The following is a 16078-nucleotide window of genomic DNA, read 5'->3' on the forward strand; positions in this document are numbered from 1 at the left end:
CGAGGCAAAACTGGGGTGTAGGGAAAGTGATCCGGCTAGAAACTTACGCTCCTGCTAGGGGTTCCGGTGCTGCAAGGATGGGGCCGGTGGATTGCCATTGCCACCTCGCGGCGCCTGAATTCCAAGAGGTGAGTCGCGTTGGGAGGGAAATTGCTTTCGTCTCTGGACAGTCACCTGTCTCGTTCTTCTTATCCGTTTCGCGCACGCGCTGGCAGGTCAATGCTTTAATCGGTTCCCTCGAGAGCTATTCCAGATGATGAAAAATAGAGGATCGAGTGGATAGCTGTGTTGGTCGGAAGCAGCAGAGCAATTTTGGAGTTCAGGGGCACCTTTAAAGCCAATCAAGTTTTATTCAAGGTATGAGCTTTCGTGTACACACATACTTCCTCAGATGCAATGCCATGGAATGGGATGGAATGGAACTAAGCAGTTCAAATTTATAGGTATAACAGATTAACCATTTTCATCATACTGTATGTTAATTTACTCTAACGCTCCACCTATAAGTTTGCAGTGCTTACTTCTATTCCATAACATTGCATCTGAGAAAGTGTGCATGCACATGAAAGCTCATAGCTTGAATAAAACTTGGTTGGTCTTAAAGGTGACCCTGGACTCTAAATTTGTTCTGATGAAAAAAATAATTTGGGTTCAGATTCTCACACAGCCTGTGAAGCTCATTGGTCACTGTCCCTAATCTTAGCCTACATCACAGGGTTATGATAAAGGAAAGAGCCATTCATTTCATCCAAAATTTCTACAAGGAAGGGACAATATGGTGGTGCACATGATATGCTGGGGGTTTTGTATGCCTCTTTTTACTACCTGAAGGACTCTCAAAGTGGTTTATAATCCCCTGCTCTTCCTTTCCTTACAACAGACTCCCTGTGGGGGTTGAAGAGGCTGAGAGAGCTCTGAGAACTGTGACTGGCCCAGGATCTCCCAGATTAAGAGTGGGAGATTCTAATCTGGAGACCTCGGTTTGATTCCCCACTCCTCCACATGAATCCTGCTGGATGACCTCAGGCCAGTTGCAGTTCTCTCAGAACTGTTTCAGCCCCATCTACCTCGCAAATTACCTGTTGTGGGGAGAAGGGAAAGTGATTGTAAGACATTTTGAGACTCCTTCTGGTAGATTAAAGTGGGGTATAAAAGCCAACTCCTCTTCTTAGAAGCAGGCCAATGAGGAGGTGGCTGGACTCTCTAGGCTGTGTAGGTGAGAAGGACCGTTTATGCACTGGAAACTTCTCTGCCCCAGCTCCTGTGCAGGAGCACAAATCAGGGGCGGATGAGGCACACTGGGCCAAATGCTCCCCCATCTGGGTTCAGGAAGAGGTGGGGCAACCTGCCATGACTAAAACTCCAGCCTGCATCCTGGCATGAAACCTCCAGTGCGTAAATGGTTAAGGAAGAGAAAGAACTAGGTGCTGCAAGCTCTTTTCCTCCTCTTTTCCAGGGGTGCAGATGTCCCTGAACCAACATTGAGCCCCAATTTCGTCCTGGCCTTTCTAGAAGGTGTTCTGGGCAGCCGTCATAATTTTTCCATCCAGTGTTTTATCCTCAAAATAACCCTTTGAGGTGGGTTTGGCACAGAACATATGGAGGCAGCTTGGTGTAGTGGTTAGGAGTGTGGACTTCTAATCTGGTGAGCCAGGTTTGATTCCACATCCCCCACATACAGCCAGCTGGGTGACATTGGGTTCACCACAGCACTAATAAAGCTGTTCTGACCAAGCAGTAATATCAGGGCTCTCTCAGCCTCAGCTGCCTCACAGGGTATCTGCTGTGGGGAGAGGAAAGGAAAGGCAATTTGAAGCCACTTTGAGACTCCTTCAGGTAGAGAAAAGCAGCATATAAGAACCAACTTCATGGGAACTTCATGGCAGGGGAATATAATGTGAGCTTGAAATTTACCCATTTTGAACTTGTCTGTCCAATGATCTTGGGGTACACATAACAATGCTAGACACCAAAGTCATTTAAAAAAACACTTTAAACACATTTGGACACAAGATAAGATTATAATGTCAGCATAGAGTTGTGGTGGATAAGGAGCAAAATAAGCAACTTTAAAGACAGATTTTGGTGGTTATGACAATTGTTAGGGACCTTTTGGTCCTATCTGAACCCTCAGCATAGGAAAAAGTACCCTAGTTATAGAAGTCTGTGATAATTCTGACAATAGCACTCTGTCACTGACTGCCACAGACAGGTTTTTTAACAGAGCAACAAAGCATTTGTGCATTAAATGCATCAGTACAAAAGTTGAATACACAAGCCTAAAAGATGTAGGAGTGTAGATAGATAGTATAGGGCTTTTTTTCTTTTTCAGAGGAAGGATAGTCATCTAAAACAGTGGTCCCCAACCTTTTTATCACCGGGGACCGGTCAACACTTGATAATTTTACTGAGCCTTTTGCTGAGGGATGTCGCTGCTGCCTGAGCCCTGCTCCACTTGCTTTCCCCCCTGCTCTCCTGACTTCCCACCACCCACTGGGGGGTGCTGCCAGCAGCAGCTGTGCAGTGCCATGCCGAGGGGGAGCCCCAGCCACGGCGGCCGCTGGAGAGCACCAAAGGTGAGTGGCAGGACAGCCCCCGAGGCAGCAGCTGGGGAGGAGGAAAAGGAGGAGCTGTGGACCGGTACCGACTGATCCACGGACTGGTCCCGGTCCCCAGACCGTGGACCAGGGGTTGGGGACCACTGATCTAGAATACTTAATTACTCTTTAATAAGAAGATATTTCATAAGAGGTATTTGAAAAGAATTAGGTACTCTTGTTATTTGGTGCTGTGGTTCTTTCTCTACCAAGCTGTCTTCTAACACAATGATTTTTAATATTTTTCAGGATGTTGAAGATGTATTGGAAGAAGCAAAGCAGGTTTGTTATAGTTACAATATTTTTGTGGTGTAAAGCTTTAGCAATTTATACTTAAGCTTCAGAAAGTTGGTTTCTGCACTTAGGTTAGGAAGCTTGCACAAAGTTGGTTATTCATATTCAATATGTTGTGACTGAATGCAGTGGATCTAATGGTGTGTTTCCACAATCATATGGTCCCCTCTTCTCCACGATTCTGGGGGCAGTTTTGGACTGCTTTGAGTGGGGCGGGGGATACGGAAGTCTTGCTTTGTGGGTGAAAGTCCTTCGACCAATGGAAATGCTGCTGGATCCACCTATTATGGTCCCAAACATAGTAGGATAGATGTAGGAAATTAATTAATTTCAAAGTAATGCCTGAATTGTCATTCTTTAAATCAGCTAACTTATTTCTTGTTGTTTCAGGCTAAAGTTTTGGCCCTGATTGTCGTTGCTGAACATTCAGGAGAGTTTGAAAGAATTATTCAGCTTTCAGAAAGGTACCCAACATATCCAGTTTTTCTGCCTTGTTGAAGACAAGTTCCAGACTAGGATCCAAAGAACCTGGGATCCTAAAGTGTCCCAGTTTAGAATCTTGGTTTTCATGGGGATAAATTCCAGTTTGATCAGGCTCCTAAATGAAGGCTTCCAAAACCAGGAAATGTTGAATTTCCCTTTGCAGGCAAGGAGGAGAGAAGAAGGAAAATATGCAGGCACAGAAATAAACCAGGCTTTTGCTCATCAAGAGCAGAAATTAGTTGAGATATTTGAATGCAGCCAGAAATTTCACTGGATGCACACAGGCCCCAAATTGGAATTGGTACCATAACATTTTATAGTAAAATTTGACCAATTTAATGTAACTGATGATTCCATGACAATATACCAAGTAAAGCTGTGTAAAAAGTAAATTGTTGTACATTGATCAACAATGCTCTGGTTCAAATGTACACCCAGTAAAGCTCACTAATGCTTCCTTGGCCAGTCCTCATCTTGTATTTATTTTACAAGATTGTTATGAACATGAACTGGGGAAAACCAGAATTCCTTGGGGAAAAGTTGTGAGATTAAAATAAGTACATAAATAAAATTGTTGCTATAGCTTGCATAGAAATGTTGGGATTCTAACACATACTCAAAATCAGAGGTTTACATCTGGAAAGCATGATTATTAGGATGGAGAAATGGGGAAAAGAAAGATAAAGGAAAGGTCAAGCCATATTTTCCTAATTTGTACCATTGATTGGAATAATAAAGGATGTATTACCTTTACACTTATTTCTTATTGGCAGTCTTATGAAGGATTTCTTTACTCCCATCCTTAAATTTGTGTGCAGGTATCCAGGATTTGTCTTTTCATGTCTGGGTGTTCATCCAGTTCAAAGATTTCCAACAGGACATGAGCGCAGTGTTACTTTAAAGGTGATGTGAAAACAAGTTAAATATTTGCAACTATTGATGCTTATAGCATTTTTCAGTTTGTTCAGTACCTCATAATCTTGGCATTGTAAACAATGCACTGGTAACTATGATTTCCTTGTTACAGAACGGGAAACTGAGTCCAAGGAATACCAAGAGCTAGCTTGCTGTCGTGGTTAGGAGTAGTAGCTTCTAATCTGGCGAGCTGGGTTTGATTCCACGTTCCCCCACATGCAGCCAGCTGGGTGACCTTGAGCTCACCACAGCCTTATAGTGCTGTTCTGTCTGAGCAATAATATCAGGGCTCTCTCAGCCTCACTCACCTCACAGGGTGTCTGTTGTAGGGAGAGAACAGGGAAGGCGACTGTAAGCCGCTTTGAGACTCCTGGGAAAGAAAAGCAGCATATAAAAACCAACTCTTATTATTATTATTCTCCTTCTTCCCCTTCTTAACTGTTTCCCCCCCGCCAGCTTCTTCCTTATGGTGGTTTTGCTCCAAAGTGTGGGTTTGGGGGGGGGGGGGACATTCACATACCAGGCACAGAAATAAACGATAAGATGCCAGCATATCTTTTCATCCTGTTTCTGTGTCTTCCCTTGCATTGCTGTGATCTCTATGGAAAAAATAGAGCTCAGCCGTATTTGCATGCTATGTGGACCAGGAAGGTGTGAGGTTTTTCTCGTTTTCTTAGCTTCATCTTCCCAGAGTTGCTATTCCTTCCACCACCACAAGAGGTCTTTTTCAGGATTTAAAAAATATTGGAAATGAACAGCACTATAGCATCATAATATCATGTTCTACTGATTTGTTTGCATTCATAAAAATTAAGTCCATTTTGGTGTGAAAATACAAGGGGAAGGACTATTGGGTTATTTTCCCTTTGGTCTGAATTTTGGAAATTCAAAGGAACTGGTGAGTCGTGGCAATAGATCATTGTCATGTTATAACACTTAAGCACTATGTCAATTTCTGCTTTAAAGAAAAAGCTCTGCGGTGGTGGTAGGGGAAAGCTCCTGTAGGAGCTGAGGCAAGGAAAGTGCAATGAAGACAATCCATTGTCCCTGCAAAGAAACTGTGCTATACAAATGAGCTTGGTCAGTGAAGGGTTAATTGACTCTGAATCCTACTCCAGTGCTTTTGGTTTTGCTGTCTTTAAGGGGTAAGTGGACAAAATAAACTCCATGCACATACTTCCATGTGTGCCTCAGAACAAACAAATGTATCTTTTTAAAAACAAAAGACATTCAGTTGGAGGGTGTGGAGTATCACTAGATCTCATAGTATTGCATAATCAAAGGACACATCTTTTCAGGTTGCATCATTATTTGCTTCATTAATCCCACCACCTACATGTCCACGTGTGACAGTCTTGTAAGACCTGTGCAGCACCGATGACTCCAAATGTTCAGGTTCTTGTTAAACAGCCAGCCTTTACTGACGGGAAGTCAGCAGTAGGTTAAGTCAAAGGAATGCAGCAACAGATCCATTTTGTATTGTATTAGAGCAAGCTGACCTGAAACGCAGATCCACATGTGCCATAAGGTGCCGGTGTTCTTCCTGCACTCACTCAAGTTCTTCTTGCAGGATCTGGATGAAGCATTGCCGCTCATAGAACTCCATAAGGACTTCTTGTTGGCCATTGGAGAAGTTAGTAGACTGTTATATCTTTGTTCAAAACGTTTATAATGGTGGGTCTCATCTCTGAAGTTAGAGATGCTTGTTCTGTTAACTGGTTTCCTACCAAACAGTACAGGGAAGAATGTGCAACCCTTGTATGGACAGTTGCATGATAGGAACACTCTCAGGCCATCTTCTTCTGTGAATAAATTACTAATAAATAAATTATTTTATCTGTACCGTTTAGTTAGTGTAACCCGGCTCCTGTCCACAGATTTTGGCTTCTTTTGAACAATCTTTGTTGTACCTGCTTTGTCATTGTGAAAAACCCAGCTGCTATCCCAGCCAGCATTCAACACTAGCTAAATGGTATTGGCTGGTGACACTGAGGGAGGGAAAGCACAGAAAACAGCCATTGATTCACATATCAGATCTTGCTCAGCTTTCCAGTCTTCAACAGACCCCCCCCCCCCTTCTCAAGTAACATCCTACAATGGGAATTCTTGTTCTATATCCTGCAGCTGGAACTCAGACTGCAGCAGTGGTGAGGCAGGTCTGGGGAGTGATGCTGTTTCCAGACACTGTGGTTATAGACTGAGGTGACAGGAGAAAGGCATGTGCCCTGTTTGGCTTCAAGGTGGGTGGCAGGCACACTGCCTTTTGAGCTGGCCCAGCTGTCAGGGGTGGCACAGGAGCCTGAGCTGTTCCCTGTGATGGAGCATGCCAGTATTCCTGGCTCTTTGAGTCAAGCAGGGGTTGAGCTGTTGACCTGTAGCCTAGCACTCCCCTAAGCGAATTCTGAAGGTTTCCTGAGGTCTAAAGATCCTTGCTCCAATTTAAGTAGAGGCTAGTCATCTGACACAATTGTTGATTTTTATGAACTTAGGTGGATTCTTAGTGGGTGGGCAGGAAAGGATGTGCCAGTGTTTGTCTCTTGTGGCCCTTCCTTGCATACCCAAGCAATTGCTGGTCGCCATTGTGGGATGCTAGGTGAATTTCCTCCAGGCCAGGCTGGAGTCTGGAGATTTTTGGTTGAGGTATCACTTGGGCATGAAATTGGAGTCACTGTGGGTGGGCAGGTCATAGTGAGTTCCTGCATTGTGCAGGGGGCTGGACTAGATAACTCTGTAAGTCCCTTCTAACTTTATGTTTCTAAGTGGCTCTTCATTCATTGAGATGTCTACTTAGGCTGATGGAAGTTTCCTTAGGGCAGAGGTATGTCCTTCAGTCTAAGGCATGAGACAGTCCACTTCTAGTGAGATGTGGTGAAAAGCAATTTCAGTTCTGAGGTTGTTCTAGGGGCTCCTGATGCCTAAATAGTGTGAGAAGCTGGAGGCCAGGATTAAGCCTGGATCCCCCATGAAACCAGTTAATTTTGTTTATTTATTCCCGCACTTTACCCTACTGTTTCCCCACAGTGAGGATCCAAAACCAGCCCGGAAAGAAATGATTTCTAATTACATATTGGAAGAAATTTTGGCCTGTCCCCCCCACCTCACGTTTTTTTTTTTTTTGCTGCAGGTTGGTCTTGACTTCACTCCCAGGTTTGCTAGCACTGATGAACAGAAGGAAGAACAGAGACAAGTCTTGATCAGACAGATTCAGCTAGCAAAGCAACTTCATCTCCCTTTGTAAGATTCTTTGTATTTCAAGAGTGATTCTTGCTTGGCTTTTAGAAAGTAGAACACCAAAATCCTGAGTGCATGTTGCAGCAACAAGAGCCCTATGTTTCCTACAAATGTAAGAAGAGCCCTCCTGGATCAGACCAGTAGTCCATCTAGTGCAGCATCCTGTCTGATACAAAGACCAACCATTTAATCTAGAGGGCCAAGCAATGGAGCCCTTTCCCTGATGCTGCCTCCTGGGACTGGTATTCAGAAGTTTACTGTCTCAGAATATGAAGTTTCCCTGTACTTACTACAGCTAGTAACTATGAAAAAGGAGACATATTGTTAACATAAGTTCTCATGGACTTTGTCAGATGTGTTAGATAGAGATCATGCATCTAATGACGTGAGATCCATGCTCACAAAAGCTTATGCAATGTATTAGTCATTACAGGATCAGATCCCAAGACTCTCTGCCATTATTAGAGTCCAGTGATCTGAGGAATGTTAGGTGAAATCCAAAGTCCTAATATTTTTTAAAGTGCTTCTATACTTTGAAAGAATGCTGTTGGTGCACATTCAGGGCAATAAGTGACATTTCCCCCTATTATTTGTACAAAGTGTTGTGATCTTTACTGGACCTATAACAAACAACGGTGTCTTTCTCCCCCTTTCTTTTTGCTGTTATAAGCAGCTAAGTGCATGGTCAAAGTGAAGTTTGTTGATACAAATCTGTCTTGTCCCAAATACTTTGGGGTGGATAACAGTAGGTTAAAACCTCCACCCTGAATCAAGCTGAAAAGCTTAGGAAATGCTAAAGCTCCACCCATGTAACTTGTTTATCCAGCTTTGAAAAACCAGCCCAAAATCTCCTGCTGTTAGTTCTTTGTACTCTTTATTTACCTAGAAATGTCCACTCCCGCTCAGCTGGAAGACCAACCATTAACCTCTTAAAGGAGCAAGGTATCATTTATTTTATTGTATAGCTTGCATTATTCATATTTTTGAAGTTTTCTTGCAAAAATATGTAGGCAGCCAATAGCAGCTCTTTGGGGTTTTCAGATTAGGAAAACAGCATTGCAGAGAGTCTGAACCACACCCTGCCCCATGGTCCTGCTCCAAATTGGGCAGCAGTGCACCTGAAAATTAAGTTTAAAAATGACCTGGAGTGCTGAAGACAGAACTCCCAGAGTATGCCTAATTGGTACTCAATTGTAATGGTTCACCATGTATCTGTGCAGAAGATGCTTGTGTGAGTTCTTCCAAGTCTGTTGGACAGGAAAGTGATCCATTCTCACAGTCTAAGGTTGTCCTGGTTACCTGACTCACAGTCACAAGGATCCTATGTTATGGAGTGCATGCTGGCAGAGGCTCTCAGCAGTTCATATCACAGGATGCTTGTTCAGCTAGATTCAAAGCATGGCAGTGCTGGGGAAGACAATGCGCCATTTCCCGTGTATCTGGCACAAGTTTGTATTTTTGGCTGGGAATATATAAACAGAAAACTATCTATTTAAATGGCATACATTTGCTTGCAGAAAACTGTCTACATAAAGATCATTAGCATGCTATTGGCAAACAAGGTGTGTGTTGCAGAACAGTAAGTCTGAGCAATGTTTTCTGCTGACCAGCACCTTTGCATATTTGGTTGAACTCTTTGGGAAACATTATGGACAGAGCTGGCAGAGCAGATTTTTCCCCCTACCTCACCCTTCTCCAAGGGTCTTGAGAACCTTACAAAGAAATAAAATGGGACGCTTCAGTGAAAAATTACCACCTCATGCCTCTTGCGTTGATGCAAGCTGCCTATGGGGAGAGGGAGGGAAGATTCCTGATGCTCAGAGTCCTCCTAAGCACATTTCCACCCTTATAAGCCCATTGAAGGCACACGTGCTTTTTCACTTTGTTTAACATCTATATGCACCCTCTTGCCCAGTTGATCCGGAGTTATGGGTTGTGTTGTCATCAGTTTACAGATGACACCCAGCTCTATCTCCTGATGGATGGATGGATTTCCCCCAGAAACATTCTCCAGTTGTTTGGAAGCAGTAATTGGATGGATCAGGAAGAGTCGCCTGAAACACAACCTCTCAATAACTGAGGTCCTGTGGCTGGGTAGAAAGGAACAAGATCAGGGAGCACGCTTTCCCTGTCTGTATGGGGTGCAACTGTCTTCTGTACCACAAGCCAGGAATCTGGGAGTGATTTTTGATGCCTCCCTTTCCATAGAGGCTCAGATCACTAAGGTAGCTCAGACGGCGTTTTTCCACCTGCGCCAAGCCTGGCTACTAGTGCCCTACTTGTCCCTGGAATACCTGGCCACTATGATCCATGCAACTGTCACTTCCAGGTTAGACTTCTGTAGCTCGCTCTATGCGAGCCTACCCTTGTCCCTGACTTGGAAATTGCAACTGGTGCAGAATGCAGCTGCACGGGTCCTTACCAGGCCTCATTCTGCACCCAAGGGTTAATGAACCTTCAATGCACCTTAGAAGTAGATTTCTTATTCTGCACAGGAAAATCCAGCTGCAAAAGCATATTGAAAGTGCATTATCCTCCATGTGCAGAATGGGTCCTGGTCTTCCTGGAGGGCTTATGTTCAGCCAGTGTTGAAACAACTTCATTAGTTGCCAGTTTGCTTGTGGAATTAGGTTCAAGGTATTGTTTTTGATCTTTCAGGCTTCACACAGCTTGGGCCCTACTTATCTATGGGACTGTCTGTGTCCTTACGCTCCCCGCAGGGCACTTCTTTCTGCGGGTATGAATTTGCTGAGAGTCCCAGGGCCATGGGAGGGGCACCTGGCCTTGACCAGGGCCAGGGCTTCTTCGGTCCTGGACCCTACCTAGTGGAATGAGCTCCTGGGAGCTGTGGACCTTGTCAGGACTCTCTGAGTTCTGCAGGGCCTGCAAAACAGAGCTCTTCCACCAGGCATTTAGGGTGGAGGTCCTGGGGTGTGTGATTGGGTCCTCTCCCCCCCCCCCAAGCTCCTGTATGTGGTGCTAGACTGTGTCAGGAGCCTGATTCCGTTCTTATCTGCCAGTCATGATTTCATCTGCACCGCACCTGATGCATGGGGAAAGATCTTTTTAGGTTATACAGTATACCGCCGTCTTGTATGTTGTTGGGGATTGTTTTTAAGGGGATTATGTTATTGTGCTGTATTTCTTTTATGTGAACCGTTGCAAGTCAGCTTGCTGAGAGCGGTGGTATACAAATGTAAATAAATAAATTAAATAAATAAATAAATGTCAACCAGTTGAGGAAGACAGGACAGACCTGCTCTGCCAGCACTTTCTGCAGTCTTTTGCCACTGGGTCCAGTCCATTAAATTGATAATGTAACGGAACTTGAACTCATGGAAGGACTGGTTTTAGCAGAATGGTCTCTTTCCTTCCAATATTCCTTCGTTCTGTTCATAACTGAACAAAAGCTTTTGGTTTCTTCACAGTATGTTCCACAAGAATAGCTCAGATATAATTTCCCTTTAGCAAATGTACAAACAAAAGTGAATTTTGGTTACACAGACAATCAGGTAGGGTCTGCTGCACTGGCAAATTCCAATTTCTGCATCCTATGAGTATCAGACCAGCCAAGTCAGAAGAGCTTTTCAATACTGATTAAATTAGGAATATGAAACTAGGTACATGTGCCATAGCAGACAACACACGTGAGCCTCAAACTCCTGTCCTGACTTCTGTGGTTGTCCATAGGTGCTGAAAGAGTATTGCTTCATGCATTTGATGGCAAGCCTTCGGTGGCCATGGAAGGGGTGAAAGCTGGATATTTTTTCTCCATTCCTCCTTCCATTATAAGGAGTGAACAGGTGAGACTCAATGGAGGGCTAGTTTTCTTATAACATAAGGAGATGTTGGCACATGACTCACAGTTTGTCTACTGTTGACATCCTGAAGAAGAAGAGGAATTGTTTTTTATACTCTGCTTCTTACTACCAGACGGAATCTCAAAGTGGTTTACAATGCAGGTTTATGTGCATGCTTTTTAAAAATTCAGATCTCTGGCATCTCGGAAAAGTAGTGAATCGTACCGTTAACTAGCCGACATTCTTCATTTTGCGCAAGACTCCTTTTTGGTTTTCTGGGCCTGGACAACTCAACAATATTTCTGAATGTTGTAAGAGAAAGTGAGATTATTTCAGGATTTATAAATTGGAGGCCTTAAGGAACCTTCCTGCAAGTTAAGGGCCCAGGAGAAAGCACTGGACTTTTTTCTGAGTGGAGGGGTAGGATACAGACCAATATAAAAAATTCAATATGTCCTTTTCTGGCTCAGGTTTTACTGTTGGCTCTTTCTGTTAGTGGTGGCTAATTTTTTTCCTGCTTTTGTTAGGATATAGTTTGTTTTATTAATTTTGTTTTATATTCTTGTGCTGGCCTTTTTCTGTTTTATTGATGTGTGTTTTAATTATTTGCTTTGAGTTGCTTTGAGCTGTTTTCACCGAGTTGCGAGATAGGCATATTTTAAATAAACAAATATCCATTTTGTTAAAAGAGGAGGCAAGTCAACTGGAAACTCTTTAACCTGTTGACAGCCCAGCTTTTCCCATTTCTGATTAATCTGGTTGTAGAATATAAACATTAATTGTTTTTCTTGGTTGTCTCTAAGAAGCAGAAGCTTGTGAAGCAGCTTCCTCTGGAAAGCATTTGCTTAGAAACAGACTCTCCTGCGCTGGGTCCTGAGAAGCAGGTAAAGAGTGGCCTGCAGTACTCTCTTACCAAGGTCAGCACTCAGGGATCCTTTTCATAGGCAGTGGCAAGGCACATGACAGCACCCGCAGCCTGAGGCCCTTGGGTGAAAAGAAGGGCAGTGTGCAGAGACTACACCCACCATTGGCAGGTCATCCTAGTGCTGCTCCTGAGCTAGGAAGATTGTGACCTCCAGGTAGGATGCAATCACACCATCATCACCCACATGGGGTCTCGGACGGTGGGAGGGCAGGTTCAGGGCACACGGCGTCAGCTCGGTAAGGTGCAGCACACTTCATGAGTCCCCCTCAGAATGGAAAAGCAGCAACCTGAGATGCTGACGCAGCCAGTCTTCCTGAAAGCCAGTTTCCAAAGACAGCTAACAGCTAATAGAATATGAGTAAGCTTTGGCAGTTGGGCAGACCTGTTGTTTAAATGGGGCAAAATGCCATGTCCAAAATGTGATTATGGTGCAGCCCACCAAACTATTTGGATTAAACAAATTAGGTATTAAATTAGGTATTAATATGTTGGGGGATTATCCAAATTGTCTGCATAACCATTGCACACACTTGGCTATATATTTTGTTAATATGCTTCCTGTGTGTAACTCTGCCATACAATCCACAATAATAAGTTTCCCAAAGAGCCTCTCGGTGTACATGGGTGAAACTCTGTTTAGGATTGAAGGTTTGAGAGCACCTACTTCAAAGATGCCGATGGAACATAGGAAAAACCTTGCTCAATCAGACAACTTGTCCATCTAATCTAGCACCCTGTTTCATGGAGTGGCCAACTGCTTTATTGGTATTAAAGGTGTATATATTTTATCTATATTTTAAATATTGTTTTGGTTGTTAGCCTCTTTGGGAACCCGAAGTAGGGTGTTTCTTCGCTGCAGCATAAAAAAAGAAGGTTTCAAGTCATAAGACCTAAAGCACGACACAGTTGGAACCAGTCAGCTGGCAACTAAGTTCAGAGAGAAGTGCAGTCAGTGCCAGGGGTCATAAAACTCATCCTCTTGCATTTATATTGCAGGTGAGAAATGAACCAAAGAATATTTTCATTGCTGCGGAGTACATTGCTAAAATTAAAGGAATTCCACTGGAAGAAGTTATAGATGTGACGACACAGAATGCCATGAAGCTATTCCCCAAACTGAAAAACTTCCTTGAGAAGTAGTTGATGTGCTACAGCCTTATATTGAATCAGACCCATCAGTCCATCCACCTCAGTATTGCCAACTCAGACTGGTGGCAGCTCTCGGGGGGCTCAGGCCAAAGTCTTTCCCATCACCAACTTCCTGGTATCTTACTGGAGACGTTGGAGATTGAACTAGGGATCTTTTGCCTGCAAAACAGATGCGCTACTGCTGATCCACAGCCTGACCTTAGAGAGACTCTTGTTCATTTTATCAGATGCATAATGCATGGGAAATTGTTTCAGAGATTTTTTGTTGTTGCCAAAATCACAGGAGGAGTCAAGGAACTGTTCACTTTGGTGGCAGACACTGTAAATGTTGGGATACTCATGCATTCTCCTAAAGATATAGAGAACTATTGTTGGGTTATCCACTGATGTAGTCCTGTGCTCAATTATGTATGACAGGGATCCACCACAAAGATAGCTTTCGTGGGCTAGATACACCTTCACTGGATGTATGAAGTGGATTCTCAATTACCACAAATATATATGCAGCAGAGAGGGAAAATAGAGACTTACATTTAAAATGAAAGCCTGGAATTCAGAGGGAGTGAAATGGATTCTGGTGATAGATCTTTATAACCTGACTAGCTTCAAAGCTCGTTCATACAAACGGGCATTGAAAGCCCCCCCCCTGCGGCCCCCTCCCCCCTGGCAAGGCTGAGGCTTACCCGGGCACGTGGCCTCCGGAGGGCCCGCATGATGTGCGGGTGGTTAATTCTCTGGCAATGTATTCCATATTCTAATTATAAAGAAATATTTCCTTTTGTTCATCCTGTATCTACTGATATCAGCTTCAATGGATACCCTCAAATATTAGTATTTTTGGGGAAAGTCATGTCAGCTCCTTTCACCCTATGCATAAATCTCATAAGCACTTGCCAGCCGTGGATCAGTTAAATATATAACATTTAAAACCCCTCGATATATCCAAAACCCCCCAAAAACATATACAATCAGAATTACAACTAACAGCAACCTGATGGCAGCAATCCCTTCCCTACTCCATTCCAACCAAAATGCCTCAACTCTTCCATTTCCAGCTAATGCCCCATAGCTGACTACTGACAGTGTTTGTCTAGGGGGGAACTAGGAAAAGGGGTTGGGGAGGGACTCAGTCTAATTTCTTTGTGGGTAAACTATAGTGTGTGAGGGGGGTTCCTGACATTTATTTGGAGTCCAGAAGTTGGCTTATATAATTATTGTTCTGATTATGAAATTCTTGCCAGGTAATCACAATTGTTTGGACTAGAGTGATGGTGTTGTTTGGAGTGGTGGCGAAGGCTACCAATAATTGGCCTCTTCATGACAATGCTGCTGTCATGGAACTAGGAAAGGCAGAAGCAGAAAGGAATACATTCCTTGAATGAATCACTAGCAGCCTGGAGCTAAGCAGGCTTTGTTGCTGGCCAGGAGAGGGAAAGGAGAGTGGAGTCAGAGTTCTGCATTCTGGCAAGCAACATCTCTTGTCTCCCTTTACCTCAGCAGCTGCTTATGGATCAAAGCAGCTGTCTCCTGCCTTCTTCCCTTCTCTCCTGTGAGGGGAGCAAAAAGTGTGTGTGTGCGTGTGGGGGGGGGGGGAGAGTTGGTTATTTGTTTAATTGTGAGTCCAGGCCCTTCTCAGTTGTATTAATAAAGCAAGCCAAAGCAGAGAGCGGTTTGAAACACAAATTGTGGGGAGACATCTGTGAGGCATCTGCCATGAAACAAGGCCACAGATTTCCTCCCCCCCCCCCCAAAAAAAGTCAGTCATGTCCTGAATAGGAAGCCTGGATTACAAGCAAGGAAATGTACAGTGTAATCTTAAACAGTCACACACTTCTTCTTAGAGCATAGAAGGCTAACCATGCTTAGCACTGCACTGGCTAAAACTTAGGACTTACAACCTGTCAGGCCACAAACCCATCAGTTTAACAATAGTTAACCAGATCTCTTTGAAAGTTTGTGAACAAGATTTCTCTCTCTATAAGCTTCCCGGAGGATTTTAAGTCAGTCAATGTGTGCCCTGCTGTGAAAGTCTGCATGGCCAGAGATTGGGCTTGGGAGGCATTCATGATAGGGTCTTTTCAGCTCAATATATTTCAATATACATAGTTTCTCCCCCTACACCAGGAAGTGGATTCAGCATTGGGCTGACTTACTGTAAGGCAGCTTCATAAGTTCATGTGTGCTTGTAGAAGGGAAGGACACAAATGGTCTAAATACAAATAAATATATGTTTATGGTTATCCCTTGTCTGTTTTAATAATGTGAGACCCTCCCCTGAATATGGAGCTATCATGACTATAACCATTGATCAACCTTTTCCCTAAGAATCTGTCTACTTCTGCCAGTTCAGTGGCTGAACACACACACACACACACACACACTCTCCCTCTCTCTCTCCTTTACTTGTATTCAGGCAAATAACATGTCTAAACCATCTGCTCTTGAAGAGTGAAAGCTGCCCTGGGTCTTCAACCCTAACTATGCTTCAGAATACAAATACTCTCCAGTTGTTTTTCAAATCACTCAAAGTTGCAGAGGTATATATTTTAAAAAACTGGAAAATCCTTTGCAATGCCAAATAGGCTGTATGTTAAAACAGAGCCACTGGCAGTCAAGGCAGAAGAAGAAATTGCCTTTTTAGTTATCTGATCTAAATATCTCACAGTTTCACCACTGTAATTACT

The 16078-nt window shown here is 43.6% G+C and overlaps 1 protein-coding gene across 4 annotated transcripts; it reads left to right on the forward strand.

Annotated features, from left to right (window-relative positions):
- The first annotated feature begins 3 nt into the window (after positions 1-3).
- Positions 4-15634, forward strand: TATDN3 (TatD DNase domain containing 3). 4 transcript variants are annotated; one of them, XM_077338823.1, is made up of 10 exons: positions 4-128; positions 2847-2879; positions 3282-3355; positions 4193-4277; positions 5860-5922; positions 7414-7523; positions 8407-8462; positions 11211-11323; positions 12124-12204; positions 13242-15634. In XM_077338823.1, exons 1-10 carry the CDS (start codon positions 78-80, stop codon positions 13383-13385), a joined length of 810 nt encoding a protein of 269 aa, XP_077194938.1. In that variant the 5' UTR covers positions 4-77; the 3' UTR covers positions 13386-15634. The 4 variants fall into 4 exon arrangements, with proteins under 4 accessions (XP_077194938.1, XP_077194946.1, XP_077194919.1 ...); XM_077338831.1 differs by having other exon boundaries at positions 12127-12204; XM_077338804.1 differs by having other exon boundaries at positions 28-128; positions 12130-12204.
- The last annotated feature ends 444 nt before the right edge of the window (positions 15635-16078 follow it).

The sequence above is a fragment of the Paroedura picta genome, chromosome 1, assembly GCF_049243985.1.
Source record: "Paroedura picta isolate Pp20150507F chromosome 1, Ppicta_v3.0, whole genome shotgun sequence".
Lineage (NCBI taxonomy): Eukaryota > Metazoa > Chordata > Lepidosauria > Squamata > Gekkonidae > Paroedura > Paroedura picta.

What these genes read in the sequence shown, in the direction of transcription:
- TATDN3 (XM_077338823.1), top strand. Translation starts at nt 78, where the DNA reads ATGGGGCCGGTGGATTGCCATTGCCACCTCGCGGCGCCTGAATTCCAA. An exon ending in ATTATTCAGCTTTCAGAAAG is followed by an intron (nt 3,356 to 4,192) that starts GTACCCAACATA and finishes ATTTGTGTGCAG; the next exon opens with GTATCCAGGATTTGTCTTTT. An exon ending in TAACCTCTTAAAGGAGCAAG is followed by an intron (nt 8,463 to 11,210) that starts GTATCATTTATT and finishes GGTTGTCCATAG; the next exon opens with GTGCTGAAAGAGTATTGCTT.